The sequence below is a fragment of the Pan troglodytes genome, chromosome 2 (genome assembly GCF_028858775.2).
Source record: "Pan troglodytes isolate AG18354 chromosome 2, NHGRI_mPanTro3-v2.0_pri, whole genome shotgun sequence".
NCBI classification, from domain to species: Eukaryota; Metazoa; Chordata; class Mammalia; order Primates; family Hominidae; genus Pan; species Pan troglodytes.
Genome location: NC_086015.1, coordinates 141,573,726 through 141,590,712, shown reverse-complemented (window position 1 = coordinate 141,590,712; position 16,987 = coordinate 141,573,726). Strand labels below are relative to the sequence as shown.

General features: G+C 48.2%; 1 protein-coding gene across 6 annotated transcripts in view; it reads right to left on the bottom strand.

Moving 5' to 3' along the window:
- MRAS (muscle RAS oncogene homolog) overlaps positions 1–16,987 on the bottom strand; it is a 57,842-nt gene that overhangs the window by 28,192 nt on the left and 12,663 nt on the right. For 5 of the 6 annotated variants that reach the window (XM_016942032.3, XM_016942027.3, XM_016942035.3 and 2 more), the window contains exon 2: positions 4,193–4,403. In XM_016942032.3, the coding sequence (XP_016797521.1) occupies positions 4,193–4,385 (193 nt within the window). In that variant the 5' untranslated portion in view covers positions 4,386–4,403. Of the gene's footprint in view, positions 1–4,192; positions 4,404–9,056; positions 9,243–16,987 lie in introns of those variants that run through there. The other variant, XM_016942034.4, reaches the window with a different exon arrangement.

The window sequence follows — 16,987 nt, the reverse complement described above, 5'->3', positions numbered from 1 at the left end:
GTGTCTATTCCCGAGGAAGGCCTGGGTGGGCAATGCCCTAAATCGGGCCTGACTCTGGTGGCAGAATTAGAGGCTTAACAAACTCATTCTTCTAAAGTAATGCCATGGAGAGCCCAGGCACTTCAGAACACAGGCTTTGCAAATGCACACTTCTAATATAATGCTGCGGCCATGTTTCCCCTCTCCCTGCTGCTCCTGCTATAAATGTTGAGGAAAACATTCAATCTTGAGGAAAACATTTTTCCTCAGAAACCAATTTAACATCCAAAGGTACTCAGGAAAAAGTCAGAGAAGTTTATATGGCTGTAGAGAGAAATACTGATTGAGTTCCAACGATGTACCAGGCATGGTGTTACTTTCTTACATGCATTATGCAATGTGTTTCAGAATGTTCTCTATGGAACATAGTTCAGAATCACGTGCAAAAAATGACCCCTGTGGGAAGTTCTGAGGACAATGTATCCTATCACTACACCTCTAATATGTGTTTGCATGTTAAAAGTTCTTGTAAGTCCTGCAGTGAAGAAACTTGTTTACATTTATTTAACTCAGTATATCCCAAAGTGTGCCATATATTCCAATAGGTGATGCATGAAATGATTTTAGAAAGTCTACAGATGTAAGTTTTAATTTTAATAGTTATATATACTTATTATTGTAATGTGAATTAGAAAAAAATAATATAGCTAGCACACCAAACCTTTCACTACACATATATCGTTCAAGGTTTATTCTTTCATTTGGTCATTCCACAAATGTTTACTGGGGAGCTACTATGAGCCAAGCAGTATTCTAGATGCTAGGAATAATGCAGTCAGTAAATAAAGTCCCTGCTCTCAGACATTTATATTTTAGTCAGCAGAGACAAAAACACAAACAAAGATAAAATATGTCCAACCATAAAAGGCAGAATAAAGAAGAACAGAGTTGGGCATAGAAATGACTGGGGTGGGGTGGATACTAGCGTCAATGGTTTGGTCAGGGAAGACCTCTTAGATAAAGTGACATTTGAGCTGAGACCTAAATGAAATCAGTGTTTCTGCAGGAACAATGTTCTAGGCAGAGAGAAGACAAAATGCAAAGTCCCAAGATGGGAAGGTGCTTAGTACCGGTTCAAATTGTTCAAAGTCCCAGGGCTGCAGACAAACCCTTGGAGGACGGTGCTTTTTAAAATTGAGATACAATTTACATGCCATAATATTAATACTTTAAAAGTATATAATTCAGTGCTTTTAAAATATATTTACAAAGTTTTTTTGTTTTGTTTTGTTTTTTTGAGAGGGAGTCTCACTCTGTTGCCCAGGCTGGAGTGAGGTGGCACAGTCTTGGCTCACTGCAACCTTTGCCTCCTGAGCTCAAGTGATTCTCCCACCTCAGCCACCCGAGGCTAATTTTTATATTTTTAGTTGAGATGGGGTTTCACCATGTTGCCCAGGCAAGTCTCAAACTCCTGAGCTCAAGCAATCTGCCCACCTTAGCCTCCCAAAGTGTTGGGATTTACAGGCCTTGTAAGCCACAGCGCCCAGCCACAAAGTTGTATTTTTTTGAAGTCATGATTTGGTTCTGCTTCTGGCTAAGTTGGAGTGACAGGGACCAGATTTACCTTCTCAGCTGAAACAACCAACAGACAGACAAAATATGTGGGAGGACTGCTTCAGCCCAGAAGGTCTAGGCTGTGGTGAGCCTTGATCATGCCACTGCACTCCAGCCTGGGTAACAGAGCGAGACCCTGTCTCAAAACAAAAACAAAAACATCTTCCCACAAAGAAAACTCCAGGGCCAGATGGCCTTGTTTGTGAATTCTACTAAACAGTTAGGGAAGAAATACCAATTTAACTCAAACTCTTCCAGAAAATTGAATAAAACTCGTTCTATGAGGCCAACATTACTCTGATACCAAAATTAGACACAGACATTACAAGAAAACTATAGACCAATATTTCACAAGAACACAGACATAAGAATTGTAAACAAAAGTTTAGCAAATCAAAGCCAACAATATTAAAGGATAATACATCATGACCAAGTGGGGTTTATTCCAGGGATGCAATTTTGGTTTAATATTAAAAGAATCAAGGACCAGGGATGGTGGCTCACACTTGTAATCCCAGCACTTTGGGAGGCTGAAATGGAAGGATTGCTTGAAGCCAAGAGTTCAAGACCAGCCTGGGCGACAATGGGAGATTCCCCCCAATCTTCACAAAAAAATAAAATATTAGCCGGGCACAGTGGTGTGTGCCTACAGTCCTAGCTACTGGGGAAGCTGAGGCAAGAAGATCTCTTGAGCCCAGGAGTTTGTGGTTGCAGTGAGCTAAGATCATGCCACTGTGCTCCAGCCTGGGTGACAGTGCAAGACTCTGTCACAAAAACAAAACAAAACAATCAATGTAATTTACCACATTAACAAACTAAAAAAGGAAAACCGTTTGGTTATCTCAGTGGACACAGAAAAAGCACTGGGCAAAATCCAACATCCATGCCTGATAAAAACTCTCAGTAAACTAGAAATAGAAAGGAACTTCCATGACCTGATAAAGGCCATCCATAAAAGGCCTGCAACTAACATCATACTTAATGCTAAAGACCAAACACTTACCCCCTAAGATCAAGAACAAGACAAGGATGTCTGTTCTTGTTACTTCTTTTCAACAGGATGCCAGAGATTTTAATCAATGAGATAAGGCAAGAAAAAGAAATAAGAGCCATCCAGATTGGAAAAGAAGAAGTAAAACTGTCTTTACTTGCAGTCACTATGGTCTATTCAGAAAAATCCAGCAGAATCTACAAAAAAGATACTAGAACTAGTAACTGAGTTTAGCAAAGTTGTAGGTTACAAGATTAATATACAGAAACCTATTGTTTTTATATATACTAGCAACAAACAATAGCAAATTGAAATAAAAAACCAAAAATAATAATTTACAGTAGCATCAATACAGATGCAGGTATAAATCTGACAAAACATGTAAAAGACCTATGCACTGAAAACTACAAATAAGCCAGGCGTGGTGGTTCATGCCTGTAATCCCAGCAGTTTGAGAGGCTGAGGCTGAGGCAGGCGGATCACGAGGTCAGGAGATCGAGACCATCCTGGCCAACATGGTGAAACCCCGTCTCTACTAAAAATACAAAAAAAATTTAGCTGGGTATGGTGGCGCGTGCCTGTAATCCCAGCTACTTGGGAGGCTGAGGCAAGAGAATTGCTTGAACCCGAGAGGCGGAGGTTGCGGTGAGCTGAGACCGCACCACTGCACTCCACCAACCTGGTGACAGAGCGAGACTCCGTCCCCCCAAAAACAAACAAACAAACAAAAAAACCTACAAATAAAATTGACAAGAGAAATTAAAGAAGACCCAAATAAACAAACAAACAAATAAATAAATAAATAAATGGAAAGAGATACTGTGTTCATGGGTTGGAAGCCTCAACATTGTTAAAATATCAACTCTCCTCAAACAGATCTATAGATTCAACACAATCCCAATCAAAATCTAGAATTTTAGAATTTAACTGAGGCTAAAACTCACATAGAAATACCTTAGGACCTAGACCAGTCAAAACAACTTTGAAAAATAACGAAGTTGAAGATTTAATACTCCCTGATTTCAAGCATCTCCTAGAGGGTGTGTTAAAACACAGGGTGTTGGGCCCACCCTCAAAATTTCCAAATCACTATGGGCCTAAGGATGTGCATTTCTAATTAGTTTTCTGATGCTGTGGCTACTGCTGGCCTGGCTGCCACACTTAGAACTAGTAATCCAGACTAATTCACACTCAGCTAGAAACACAATGTCAGATCCAAGAGATTCCCCTCAAAGGACAAGTACCAAGTAAACTATGTTCATTAAGAAACAACTTGCTTTTCCCTTTTTTATTAGCTAAAGACATCCATAACTGTTAATCAGAGATTCTGATCAGCAAGAAAAAACACACATGACATCACTGAGTTGGCATGATTCTAGCCTCCCCTCTTTGCTGAATGCACATTTTGGTTTCCACGAAATCTTGCAAGCCCTCTACGCAGGCCTTCCCTGTTCAGAATTCACCCTGAAAACGACACACGGCTTTATACCAACCATCCCATAACAGCAACATTAAGGAAACCATCTTGCCCCACTGAAACCTGTCAAATTTCCCTGATCCTCCCCATCTGCTATCCCACCCAATGCAGGGCTGCCACCCAGGTCTCACCGTCCAAGATGGCCCATTGATTGTCAATCTCCGTATGTTTCAGGTAGGAGTCTTCAATGGTGGGGTCATAGTCAGGCACAAAGATCTTCTGGAAAAACTGGATGGTGAGGGCACTTTTGCCCACACCCCCATCCCCCACCACCACCAGCTTGTATGTGGGGAGGTTGTCACTGGGGACGGCGCTGGTTGCCATGTTTCTCGTAGGTCAGACCTGCGGAAGCAAGACATGTGGAATGAGACAGAGGGCTTTTTTAACTTAGGGGAAAATATTCATGTTTTCCTCCTTTATAAAGTAATACTCTCAATTATAAAGAGGTTTGAAAATGAAGAAATGCAAAAGAAAATAAAAGCATTACCCCTGGTCTCACTACCCAGAGACAGTCACTGTTAAAGTGATTTATTCAACCATCATTTATTCAACACCAATTATGTGCCAGGCCTGGTGTTGAGGACACAGTACCACTGGTCTTGTTTAGCAAGTACAGCCAAAAGCCATGTCAAATAAGCTTTTTGGCCACTAAACTCTACTTGTACAGGTTAACACGAGGGCAGTGGTCTGAGCAGGGCTGGCATGGAGGTTCATCTTTCACATCCCCTCTTATTAACTGGGCTGCTATGCTGAGAAGGATTTGAAGCTGTGTCTAAGCTTAGAAAGGGGGCCATGATAGCTTAGCACACCTGAGCTCTGGGACTCTGAGGCCCCTTCCAAGTTTCAGAATTCTATGATTGTGGCTCCTTTCTCTCTGCTTCTTGGCCTGTATTATACACAAAGTCACGCGGGAATCATTTTATTTGGGGAGGAGGGGGTAGGAGCAGGTCGAAGTTTTGTTTTGATGCTGCTGAGGCCAGCTAAGGCAGTGGTTCTCAGTCAGGGGAATTTTGCTCCCCAGGGATATTTGCAAGGTCTAGAGATATTTTTTTGTTGTTGTCAAAATGGAGTGGGTACCACTGGCATCTGTTCAGCACAGACCAGGGATTGTACAATGCACAGGGCAGTCCCCCCGAATGAAGAATTATCCATCCTAAAATGTCAATAGTGCTGAGGTTGAGAAACCCTGAGCTAAGGTGACCAGGAGGCAGCTGGAAGTGGGACCAGGATTCTAAAGAATAATCGGGCCTTAACAGAAGTGAAGAGTGACCTTTGTAAACAGTGTCACAAAGTGACAAGGAGGAGAGGCAGGAGGGAGCCTTCTGGAGGCACTCAGAAGAAAAGGAGGGAAACCAGGATCTGTGGTCATGATGGAAGCCAAGAGTTTCCAGAAGGAGGCTGACAGCACCAAATGTTAAACACAGGTGCAGCTAAGGGGATCCCCTAAAGAACAATTTGGAGGTTGTAGCCAGGAACCTAAACTGCTAACTAACTGTGGACCCTGCCAGGAAGAAGCAATACCACCTCCTGGTAGGGCATTCCTGGGTAGCACAAAAATCGAGGGAGGGAAAGCTTAATCCTACGGCTGTGTAGAAGAAAAGAAAGAATCCCTGTGCAAATTGGGAGGGGAAAAGCATGGTGTACGTGTGACTGGGAAACCGATGGTCTCACAGAGAGGAGGGTGGCAGCGTGGCAGGGAGGACAAAGAACTGGGTGCCCTGTGTGCTCCGCTGCTACTTGGGAAGGCCACTGACCTCTCTGAGCCATAGTTTCCTTATCTATGAGTTTAAAGGGCTGGATTAGATTACTTTTATAATTAGTTTCAGCTCTAAAATAGTCTTCAGTTCTAGATTTTGACAGAAAGGGGGCTGGACACAAATGTGGGTTATGTGGCCACACTGATTTGCATGGGGCTACAGTCGAGAGTCATTGCAGAACCCTTTATAGTTACTGAAGCCTGATGTTGACATTTAGGACTTCCCCAAAGGGTCGGAGAAGTACAAGCTTTGCTACACTGCAGAGAAAGTGCAAATCTGCCTAGGCTATACTGAAAATACACTTGCGTAAATATATTCATACCCTCTCCTGCAGCTCTACCCCATGTGAGAATTTATTCTAAGGAGATAATCAGAGAAGTGAAGAAAGATGTTAAGAATGGGGGAAAATAGAAATAACTTAATGTTGGGGGGAAAAGTTAAAGTTTATCCATATAATGGAGTACTACGCAGTCATTTAAAAGGAAGATATTCACTAACCTAGAAAAAGTGTGTTGTTATGTATGAAAAAAAGACAGGCTGCAAAACAGCTAGTAAGTACACCTGATCCTAATGCCAGGTGTGGATCCAGGCATTAAGAACTTTAGCAGATGGTTGTCTCTAAGGCAGATTTCAGGGCATTTTCATTTTCTTAATGTTTCAATTTTCTACAACAAGCATGCATTATATTTGTGTACTGGAAAAGTTTAACACTACTAAAATGCTCCCAGGAAAATAAAATGTTCAAGCCACCTGAAAATGTTTGATTTCCTCTCATTCGAGTGGGGATTTCAGCTCCTTTCGGGCAGTATAGGACCAGGTTCCGGCTGTGGCCCCGGAATCTGGTTCCAGCATCTCCCTACAACACGGGACGGGCTAAGGCTTCACTTAACTGAGCTCTTCCATGGCCAAATCCATGACAGTGAATGCAGGCCAAGGAGAGAGGGCGGAGGGGAGTTGCAGGGTGACAGAAATGGGGAGGGAGGGGTGGCCCAGTGGCCTCTCTCCTTTGCCTCTCAGAGCTGCAGAGCGTGGGGTTCACTCCTCACTGCCCCTCTGCAACTGCTGCCCTGTCCTGGGCAATGACGCTGGGCTATGGGTGAAAGGTGTTTGCTGGTGTTTGGCTTTTTGTTTTGTTTTTGTTTTTTTTTGAGACAGAGTCTCACTGTCACCCAGACGGGAGTGCAGTAGTGCGGTCTCAGCTCACTGCAGTCTCCGCCTCCCAAGTTCAAGAGATTCTCCTGCCTCAGCCTCCCAAGTAGCTGGGATTACAGGCGCCCACCACCATGCCTGGCTAATTTTTTGGTATTTTCAGTAGAGACAGGTTTCACCATGTTGGCCAGGATGATTTTGCTCTCCTGACCTTGTGATCTGCCTGCCTTGGCCTCCCAAAGTGCTGGGATTACAGGCATGAGCCACCGTTCCCGGTCGGTGTTTGGCTGTTCTTAAAGCTCCCATTCTCTGCTGGCAGCGACATAACTAAAAAATACTAAGTGGGTGGGAAGGTATTGAAAAGGAAAACCGTTTGTCTTTATTTTCTTCTCAAAAGAAAACAAGATAAGAAATACACTAGTAAATATGCTGGAGTACATGAATGAACCTTTGAGTCGGCACTCAGACCACCCACAGCCAAATCACCTGGGGACTCCTTAAAAAATGCCCTCTGCTTGCCAAGGCAGCTGGCAGGAAATGGCCAGTGGGGGCCCCCTCCTTTTGACAGCACCCTGCTCTCAGAGGTTGAACCCTCAGAGACCACAGGGAGCCAAGCCGGGGTTCCCTTCCCACTTGGGGTTTCCTTCTAATTAGGACACAATGGAACAGGGCTAGACTACTCATTTCACACAAACATCAGACTGGGTCCCTTGTGAAAACCCTTTCAGTGCCCCACAATGCTGAGGAGGAAAGTCCAGGCCCCCTCACAGGACATTCAATGCCTGTCGCTGGCTGCCACTGCTGACCTCTCCAGCCACACCCATGCCGCAGCCCCTTATACTCTACTGTCACCCCCAACCAGGTTTGTGGTCTCCCAATGTGTCCTGTGGTCACGCTGCAGCCTCTGTGCACACCTAAGACCCCCAGGAGAGCACATACCTCCTCATGGGTCAGCACCAGGCACTGCCTCCACCTGCGCTTTGAGCCCTGAAGTTCCTGCCACAGACGCCACAATGATGCCTAGAATTTTCTACGTGTTTACTGTGCACAAAAGGGCAGGAACAGCATCTTGTTCTTCTCTGTACTCCCAGAGCCTGGCACAGCATTGGCACAGGGCAGACACTTACTGAATGAACTAGAGGTTCAACACGCATTTCTGAACAATGGTCAGACAACCTACACACCACAGAGCTGGCTTCCTCATGGAGAGAGCTAAGGGACAACTCTCTCAGCCAGGGCTTGGGACTGTCTCTCTCCTACTAAGAGATGAGACTAATGGCACAGACAGGACCCTTTGGAATCAAGTGTGAGCTAGAAACAAAGAAGGGGTTTCCAAGGCTGGAGAATGAGTCCAGAGAACACCCCAATTCCTAAAGGTGCTATCTCATCTTGATAGGCATGTTTCTCCAGCCCCCCCAAAAACCCTGATCAAATGATGTCTTTGCAGATGGGGAGGTCAAGATGCCAAGAGATATGAACCACACTCCTACAAAATAAGCTGGTCTCATGCGGTACAGAGAAAGATTTTTTTAAAACCACTCACAGGCTACGACGAAAAGTCACCACAGAATGAAAAGTTGGTTGGTTGGTGGGTAAGGAGCAAACTGCTGACATTCACAACACCCCTCTCCTTTCCAGCCTTCTCAACTAAAAAGCATCTCGGAGATCATTCTAGGATGTTAGGTCTTCACTTTTGAGGATGATGGATGTGACCCTTTGAGGTGGGAAGGTGGTATAAGGTAGACTTGGGGTTCTCCTTAAAGTTTCCCCACTATTTTCTGTGCTGAATACTCCTCCTACTGACCAGTTGAGTGACCTTGGGCAAATTACCTTCTATGGCCTCAGTATCTTATTAGTAAAGTGGGTTAGTTGGAGACTCATACTTTGCAGGATTGCTCTAAGCATGAAATAAAATGTGTGAGATATGCTGAGCTCTGAGAAGATGCCCAAATGCTCACTTTCTCACCTTGTTTACTTTACTCCCAAGAAGAGGGAGCACACACACACATATACACACTCACACATACACACTCACACACACACACACACTCTCTCATTCCCAGCCTCCTCTCAGCATGAGAAGCCTCACCACCATCTCAGCTCTGTTAACAGCCAGACAAAATAGGCCTGTGTGGGAACATCACCCATCATTTAGAGCATTGTTTCCATGGGAAATGGCTCTGAGGTTCCAGGCAGCCCCATCCACGCAGAAACCAACTTTGGGAACAGCAGCCACTTGGCCGTGGGGGCGGCTGAACTGGTTCCCATGGCAACCACTGCTCCCAGGGCCCCGCCCAGGCCACAGGCTGCATGGCAACCCAAACCCATTGTTCATACTGGAAACTTCTGCCTAAAAGGCAATATCACTTCCTCAATAATTTTAATAACATGTGTACAAAAACCTCAGGCATCTGTAAATGGAAAAATAAGCTCTTTTGGCTGTTGTCTGCCTCTTGCTCCCTTTCTTTCCCCATAGGTAGAACCTTCTTGCATGGTTTGAAGTTGTTTCCCTGAATGCCAGATTTACCTTGTCAAACAGATTGTAAGCTCCACGAGGACAAGAGCCACATCCTCTCATTCCTTTGCCTCTCACGGGGCCAGGCAGAGCCCAACACATGGGAAGCTCAGTCTCTACTCACACTGCCCTCGTCACTTTCCCAGTGCGGCCTTCTACCCACACGGGCCTCCCTTGTGCTAAGAAGCAGGGGGTCACACCCATCCTTCTGAAAGGGGCTGGCTCATACCCCTAGGAAGTGGGTGGCTGGGTGGACTGATCACCCCAGTATAACCTTTTCACTCAGCAGTCTTCAAAGTTAGCATGGGTGTGTCTAAGACCTCCCAGGAATAGTCTTTTGTAAAAGCCCAGCGGTTCTCAGTGGGACAGCTTGGGAGGTCAGGGACAGCCTCAACTCCACAGCCAGGCAGCCGGAGTTCCACTGTGGCCTCCAATACAGACTCCCTGTGTGACCTGGGGCAAGTTTCTTAACTTCCTGGTGCCCAGTTTCCCCATCTATAAAACAGGAGAACAAGGCCCCAGGAAGGTGTAAGGCCTCAGTGAGAAAAACTTGGAGGGCCCCTCAGCAAGGGCATATTTGCATCGACAAAGTAGTTGGGCCCCTGCTTTCCCTTCAACCTGGTAGACTTCGGTGATTTAAACCATTTCCTTGCCCCATCCACAGCCCTAGGGAAGGGCATCCACACTGCATAGGACAGCAGCAGGCCCCAACAGCCCCCACAAAATGGCAAAATGGCAGGGCTCAGTGGGTCTTACCCCTCATGAAATTTGCCTCTTCTCCTCAGGCTTCCAGGTTCTAGGGCTTCTACAGAGCTTGTTTCCCAAAACAATAGCCTAAAACCACTGCACCCATTGTTCTAAGTGAGTAGCACATGTTAAATGAATGGCTTCAGCTACAGATGTTGCCAAGGGGTCCATAGGTCCCCTAGCCTCTCCAGGCCCCCCACTCCACCCAGCATCACTTCCAAAGCAGTGTCCTATGTACTGGCCAGGAAAAATGGTGCCCAGAAGGAGCTGCATAGCAGCAACAACGCCCATCCTTAGTGGACAACTGCTGTGGACTGGTTAGATGCCGAGGGTCATGTTAGAACGGTCATGCCACACTGCCTCCAATTCTTTTGCCAAATCATTTTGCTGCATCACATGGCTTTTCTTAGGGTAGCGTTTTCACGATTCACTATCCTACAGGGCATTCTTCATCATTGTTGCTGCTTCCCTTGGCCCTGACCTTAGGACCACAGATTCTCAGAGGCTGGCCCAGGGCCAATCCAGAGGCTCTCCCAAAGATGCTGCCAACTTTATTGAAGGTTTGGTATTTACTGCTTTTTGCTTCTGTATTTCTATACTAATTATTTTAAAGAGTCCCCTTAACCCCACCAATTGAATTGCAAGTATTTTAGGTAAATCAGGCTAGAGGGGAGGACACATTCATAATTAATGGAGCTCTTAGGAAAGTGAATGGACTTTCATTCACGTTGAGCTGAATTAGACCTGGGAAGCTAATCTCATCTCTATGATGTCTGGGTGTGCCCAACTCAGGGGGATGAGGACACGCTGGGGAGAGTGACCCAACCCATGTGGAGGAAATGGCTCTGCATTCCAGGAGCTGCCCTTCCCTTCTGCACAATTCCCAGAAATGGGCAGCTTCACCAGAGCGCTGACCTGCAGGCTGTGTGTTAATGGCATGTGACCCCAGAGGGGTCTAGGCCACTTGGCATCCCTTAAGGCTTCACTCTCCGCTCCCCGAGACTTTGCTCCAGCCCCTTGTTTCATATCTTTGCTAAGCCAAGTGTGGCACTGTCATTGGGCCTCTCAACTACTCTAGAAAGCCACCAGTGCTTTTCAGCTCACTCCGTTATTAAGCCCTAACCACCGACCCAACCATGTATGTGGTTTCATGCCGTAAACATCAAGTCTCAAGGGCAAGTAGGTGGCATGGGTGCTGCTCCCCCCCATTCCCAGAGCCACGGCAGACAACACTGATGGATCATGGTCCCCTTCCTTGTCAACACAGTACTCTTGGCAGCAGAACACAGTGACTGCTCCAGAGAGAAAATCTGTTTGCTGCCCCAGATCTAACTACTACCTTTCTGGTTCCCTCCAAAATATCCCACTTAGTGGCCATCCTTTTCCATAGGAAGGGCTCAGGACCTTTAGGGGTAGCCTGCCTGGTGATGTCTGGAGATCTCTATTACCCAAGTCTTCTGTTAATCTACCAATCCCTGCTTTTCTTCTAATCTCAACTCCTCTGCCAGGATCACACCTGGACTGCTGTCAGCAGAGCAGAAATGATCAGACAGAAGTCCAGAGATCCAAGCAAAGGCCAAGGTTGAAGTAAGTCAGGGAGGGACACTGTTGTTGGGCTTACTCGTGACCCCTAAGTACCACATGCTTCCTCATATGGCAACTGTCAATAACTGGGTCTTTCCCACCAGTATTCGGGCACCTCCCAAACAGGACTCAGGGCGGAGCCATCTGCGACCCAGCACTATGAGTCTCAGAGTAGGTATGCAGAAACCACCTGCCATGACAATTATAATTCAATAGTGATCACGTTAAAAGCAATAGGAACATTTAAGGTAAACAATGTGTCAGATGCTGTTGGAAGATTTTAATTCTCACAACAACCCTAGAAGGTAGATTCCGATTATCCCCATTTTACAGTTGAAGAAACTGAGACACAGAGTAGTAAAATAACTTTTTGAAGGTCACCAAACTAGAAAGATGCAGTGTCGGGATCTGAAACAACACAGTGTGGTTCCAGAGCCACTGCCAGCCTGTAGTGCTAGGCATCCTCTGCTGGCTAGGGGCTGGTGAGTATGTGTGTACAGTCAGGCCAGGGCAGAGGCAGCTGATCCAGGAGTGCTGGAAAGAGGTCAGCAGTGAGCTGGGAGATGGTGTCAGAGTAGAAGACACCCCCAAGGTCAGACCGCTGCCCATGTGGGTGAAATAGCTGGGCAGGTCAGAGCTTGAGGGGCAACCAGGGCAAATACTAGTTATCAAAAATAGACGCTTCCCACCCCAGCACCCCAGATCCAGGCTGGGACAGCTTGCTGACCAGGGCATAGATCTGGTACCAGCAGGTAGCCCTCCGCCCTGAGGACCAGTGAGGAAGCTGGGGGCACCAAGCTGCTGTGAAACCCTTATTTTCTAGCACCTCTGTTTGGGACCCTATCCCCTATATGGGTCCGTGCCCCAGCCTCAGCCCATTTCCCTGTGGTCCTACACTCGAGCTGTTCCCTGCCCAGCTCAGGACTGGCCCCTCAACTGGAAATCCTTGCCAAGGAGCTTGAGCTATGCAGACAGCCTGCAACCCTAGGCAAGTTACTTTCTGTACTTTGGTTTTCTTTTCTGTAAAAGTAGGGACAGTGGCAGCATCTGCCTCATGGTGGCTGTGAAAAGCTGCATTTATTTGCTTGGCCCAGTACCTGGCACATAGTGACTGTTCAACAAAAATCAAGTTGTTACCATCATCAACATCCTTCTTTGAAGTCCATCCCAAGTCCCTCCTCCTGCTTCTCCAAAGCCTTTCCTGAGTTCCTTGAGCGCCCTGCAAACTGGCAGGTTCCACAGGTGACAGTTCAACACAGCTCAGCCTCCTACCTCTCCCTTCTCGGAAGGCTAGCAGACCGATATGTGTGTGGGGGCTCAGCTCCCCGACTTTGCCTTGGAGGGCAGCAGGCATGTCTCAGCTGGCCACCGAATCACTACAGCAATGTCCCAGGAAAGCAAGCCCTCAAAAGCTTGCTGAATGAACGTGGATGAAAGGTAAGCTCCTCAAGACGGCTCCTCAGATGCCTTCTTTTGCATTTCTCCAGTATTCAGGAGTTGCTTGTTCACCAAAGAGAATGTGGAAGATATCAAACTGCCAGCAAGTTCAGCATGAAACAAAGTTTCTCCCTCTGGTTTCTAAATCCAGAAGAGCTCTCCATCACAAAACCTAGCCACCCTCTGGGTACCCTGTGGTTTGGGGGGGTATATCCTCTAACAGGTCACATGACATGAGAAAGGTCCCTGTTTTACCTGAGCCCAGAGAAAAATGAGGAGGAGTAAACTGGGTGAGGAGTCAGTGTTGGACTGACCCTCCTCTCAAGACACACACATGCTCCTCTCAAGACACACACATGCTCAGGCTCCATGGGATCACACACATCCAGTCAATGCTCCCAGAGCACCTCCTGTGTGCTTGGTCCTGGGAACTAGAGATACCAAAATAAATGAGCCTGAGCCCAGCCCCAGCCTGTGGGGCTCACAGTGTGTATTTTGTGGGGGAGGCAGGCAGAGGATTATGGTACACTGGGTAAGTAATGCAGGAGCACAGGAGTGGGAGGCATCTCACCCAGCCTGGGGGTGCTGCGGAAGGCTTCCTGGTAGAAGTGACACAGAACGGGGTCTTAAAGGCCAAGTAGATATTAGCCACGTAAACAGTAAGGACGGTCAGGCATGGTGGCTCATGCCTGTAATCCCAGCACTTTGGAAGGCCGAGGTGGGTGAATCACGAGGTCAGGTGTTCGAGACCAGCCTGGCCAAGATGATGAAACCTTGTCTCTAATAAAAATACAAAAATTAGCCAGGCATGGTGGCAGGCACCTGTAATCCCAGCTACTCAAGAGGCTGAGGGAGGAGAATCGCTTGAACTGGGGAGGCGGGAGAATCACTTGAACTGGGGAGGCGGAGGTTGCTGTGGGCTGAGATCATGCCACTGCACTCAAGCCTGGGCAACAGAGCAAGACTCCGTCTCAAAAAAAACACAAAAAACAAAAAACAGTAAGGACAAGCATGTCCCAGGTAAAGAATAGAAGCGACAAAAGTGTAATGCATGGAGGCATGAAAAGCCAAGGAGACACTCGGTACTGCGAGCAACATGATGTGACTGGAATGTGGAGTGTGTATGTGTGCATGGCAGGGGTGATGGGTGTGGGGGGTAAGAGTGGCAGGGGAAGGGATTACTGTTGGCTCCCTGGAAACAAGGGATCTTCATCTTTGTATCCCTATACCACGCACGGTGCCTGCCACACAGTGGCTGCTTAATAAGCACTGCATGATGAAAAAACAAGTGCCCAAGGCTGCAGGGCTAGGCAGGGGAGAGCGCTGGGTGTGATGGGCCTCACATGTGCTGGAGGCCCCCGGACCCTGCCCTAGCCCCAAGTCCATACGGGAGTACAATGTAGGCTTGCTAGATGGCTGCCTAACCAAACAGGGCCCCTGCAACTCTTTTTGATGACCACACTGAGGTTAACCAGCAGAAAAAGCCCAGGACAGAGTGGATGAATTACATAGGACAAACTCGAAGTGCTCCAGAATCTCAGAGGAGGGGAAGGGGATGGGAAAGGGGATGGGAATAGGGTCACGGAGGAACAGGTAACCCAGGTTCAGCCACAAAGGCCTGAGGCAGAAAGCTGTGGGGGAGGGTTATTATCCCCATTTTACCAAGGGGAGAGAGGCATTCTACCAAGGGCACAGGCTAGTGAAAAGAGAAGCTGGGATTCAGCACCCAGGCCTGGCAAGTTGCAAAATGAAAACACTGCCCCACTCACCCCCAAGCTTGTCCACTGAGCCTGGTGGGTCTAAGCGGCTCTCAGAACCGAGGAGTTGGTAAGGGCCTCAGTGTCTAAGAGGCCACAGAACCTTCAGAGCAATATTCCCTGCTGGCATCCCTGGCTCACAGGAATGGCTGCTACTTGGCCACCTGGCCTCTGGGGTCCTACCCCAGCCCCCCACAGTGCCCCCTGCCCAGCAACCAACAACCGGGAGGGTGGGAAAGAACTCAGTCCAGGGATGAGGGGCAGGGCGTGGGCTCTGTGAAGGCAGAGCTGCATCAAGCTCACAACTTCTTGGAGTGGCAGCTGAGGAAAGAGAGTAGGAAGTGGTTTTATTTTTCAATCCTTGTTCTCAGTCCCTGGGGGTCTATTAATATTTTCCTAGCACTGGGGCAGTCTCACCCGCAGTGAAAGAGGAGGACTCCTGCAGCCTTCCATAGGAATCTGCGTGCAATTGGGAACGTCACGCTGGTGGTCACTCAACCAGGGAAGGCCAGCCTCTGCACACTCTGGGGTTCCCCAGACTGAGCGCCCTTGGCCTCCCCAGAGCCTGGCAGGCTGCTGTCCTCCCAGCCCCGCTCTGACTCCGCTTTGCCCTCTGCTCACAGAGCCCCGCACCTCCTCACTGTTCTGCTCCACTGCTCAGGCTCAACCCTGCACAAACTGGATTCAGCCAGCACCTCCCTCACCTGCCCAAGGGTGGGCCCCTTTGCCCACCTCTCTGCCCCAAATTCTCTTCCTTTTTCTCCCTTGGCAGTGCAAACAGCCCTTCACCCACATCCCAGGCCAAGGCCTAGCAAGGCTGTCCACCACTGTGGCCCATGTCTGCCCCCGGCCTGAGCAACCACCACTAGTATTGTCCCACCCACCACTTCAGCATTATCACTCCCCAACTAACCCAAGCACAGAGTCTCCTGGAATGCCATCCATGAAGCTCTCCCCGCTGACCACAACATTCTAGGCCTTTCTTGAGCTGCCCAAGTGCCCCCTTCCCCTCGCATGGCCTCTGCTCTGCTGATTCCTGGTCTGGTGTCCTCAAGGACAGAGATGGTACCCAAGTGTCAGGTCCTATCCCCCAGAAACGATTCCTTCCTCTAAGGCCCTCTTCTATCCCCCAAGGTCTCCTTCCACTGAGCCACCTTGCTTCCATCTATGGAATGCCAGCCAGGTGGCAGGTGGCAGCGCAAGTGCTCCACAGCCATTATTCCATGTGATGACTCAAGACGCTTCACCAAGAGGCATTGTTTAGCCCCTTCAGGAACCGTGAAGGTCAGAGAGGCTCTGTGGTTTGTCCAAGGCCATATCTCTGACCCGAAAGCTCGGCATGCCCCTCTTCATCTGCCCTCAAATCTAGGAGCTGGGTGTTACTTCACAGTCACATTCCTCTGCTAGTGGGACAGTGGACAAAGGGCCAGGCCTTGTCTTCTTTTTCTCTGGGCACCCCAGAGCCCTGGCACAGCTTTCTGCTCAGAGACGCTCCAACGTGTCTGCTGTCTGCATTTCCAAATGCAGGAGTGATACTGGCAGCTGGCTGGGAGTCTGGCTTGGGTAGACAGTAGGACAGAGGTGATGTGGGCACTATGCCATGGGCCACACAGGACCTAGAGGACTGCAGTGGCAGGCCTCACGAAGGACATACCATGTGACGAGTCCCACTGGACACCCGTGGGCACCAGCCCAGCAGGAGGAGTGGCGATGAGGGGTCCTTCCTTGCTGTCCAAATTCCCAAAGCACTGAGACCCCACCAGCACCCAGGGCATGGCCCCCTGACTGGCCCTGCCTTCTGAGCTGGGGATGCCACACCCAGCCCCCAGAGTACAGCTAAGGTTGTCCCTTAACTCCTTAGCTGTCCCAGCCCAGAACTGCTCATCTCATGGAATCACGGTGTTCCGCCAGTTCAATCTGGTAAGCCCAGGAGAAGAGCAGGGTGGCAACAGAGAGGGAACGGAAGGCCCGGATCCCAGG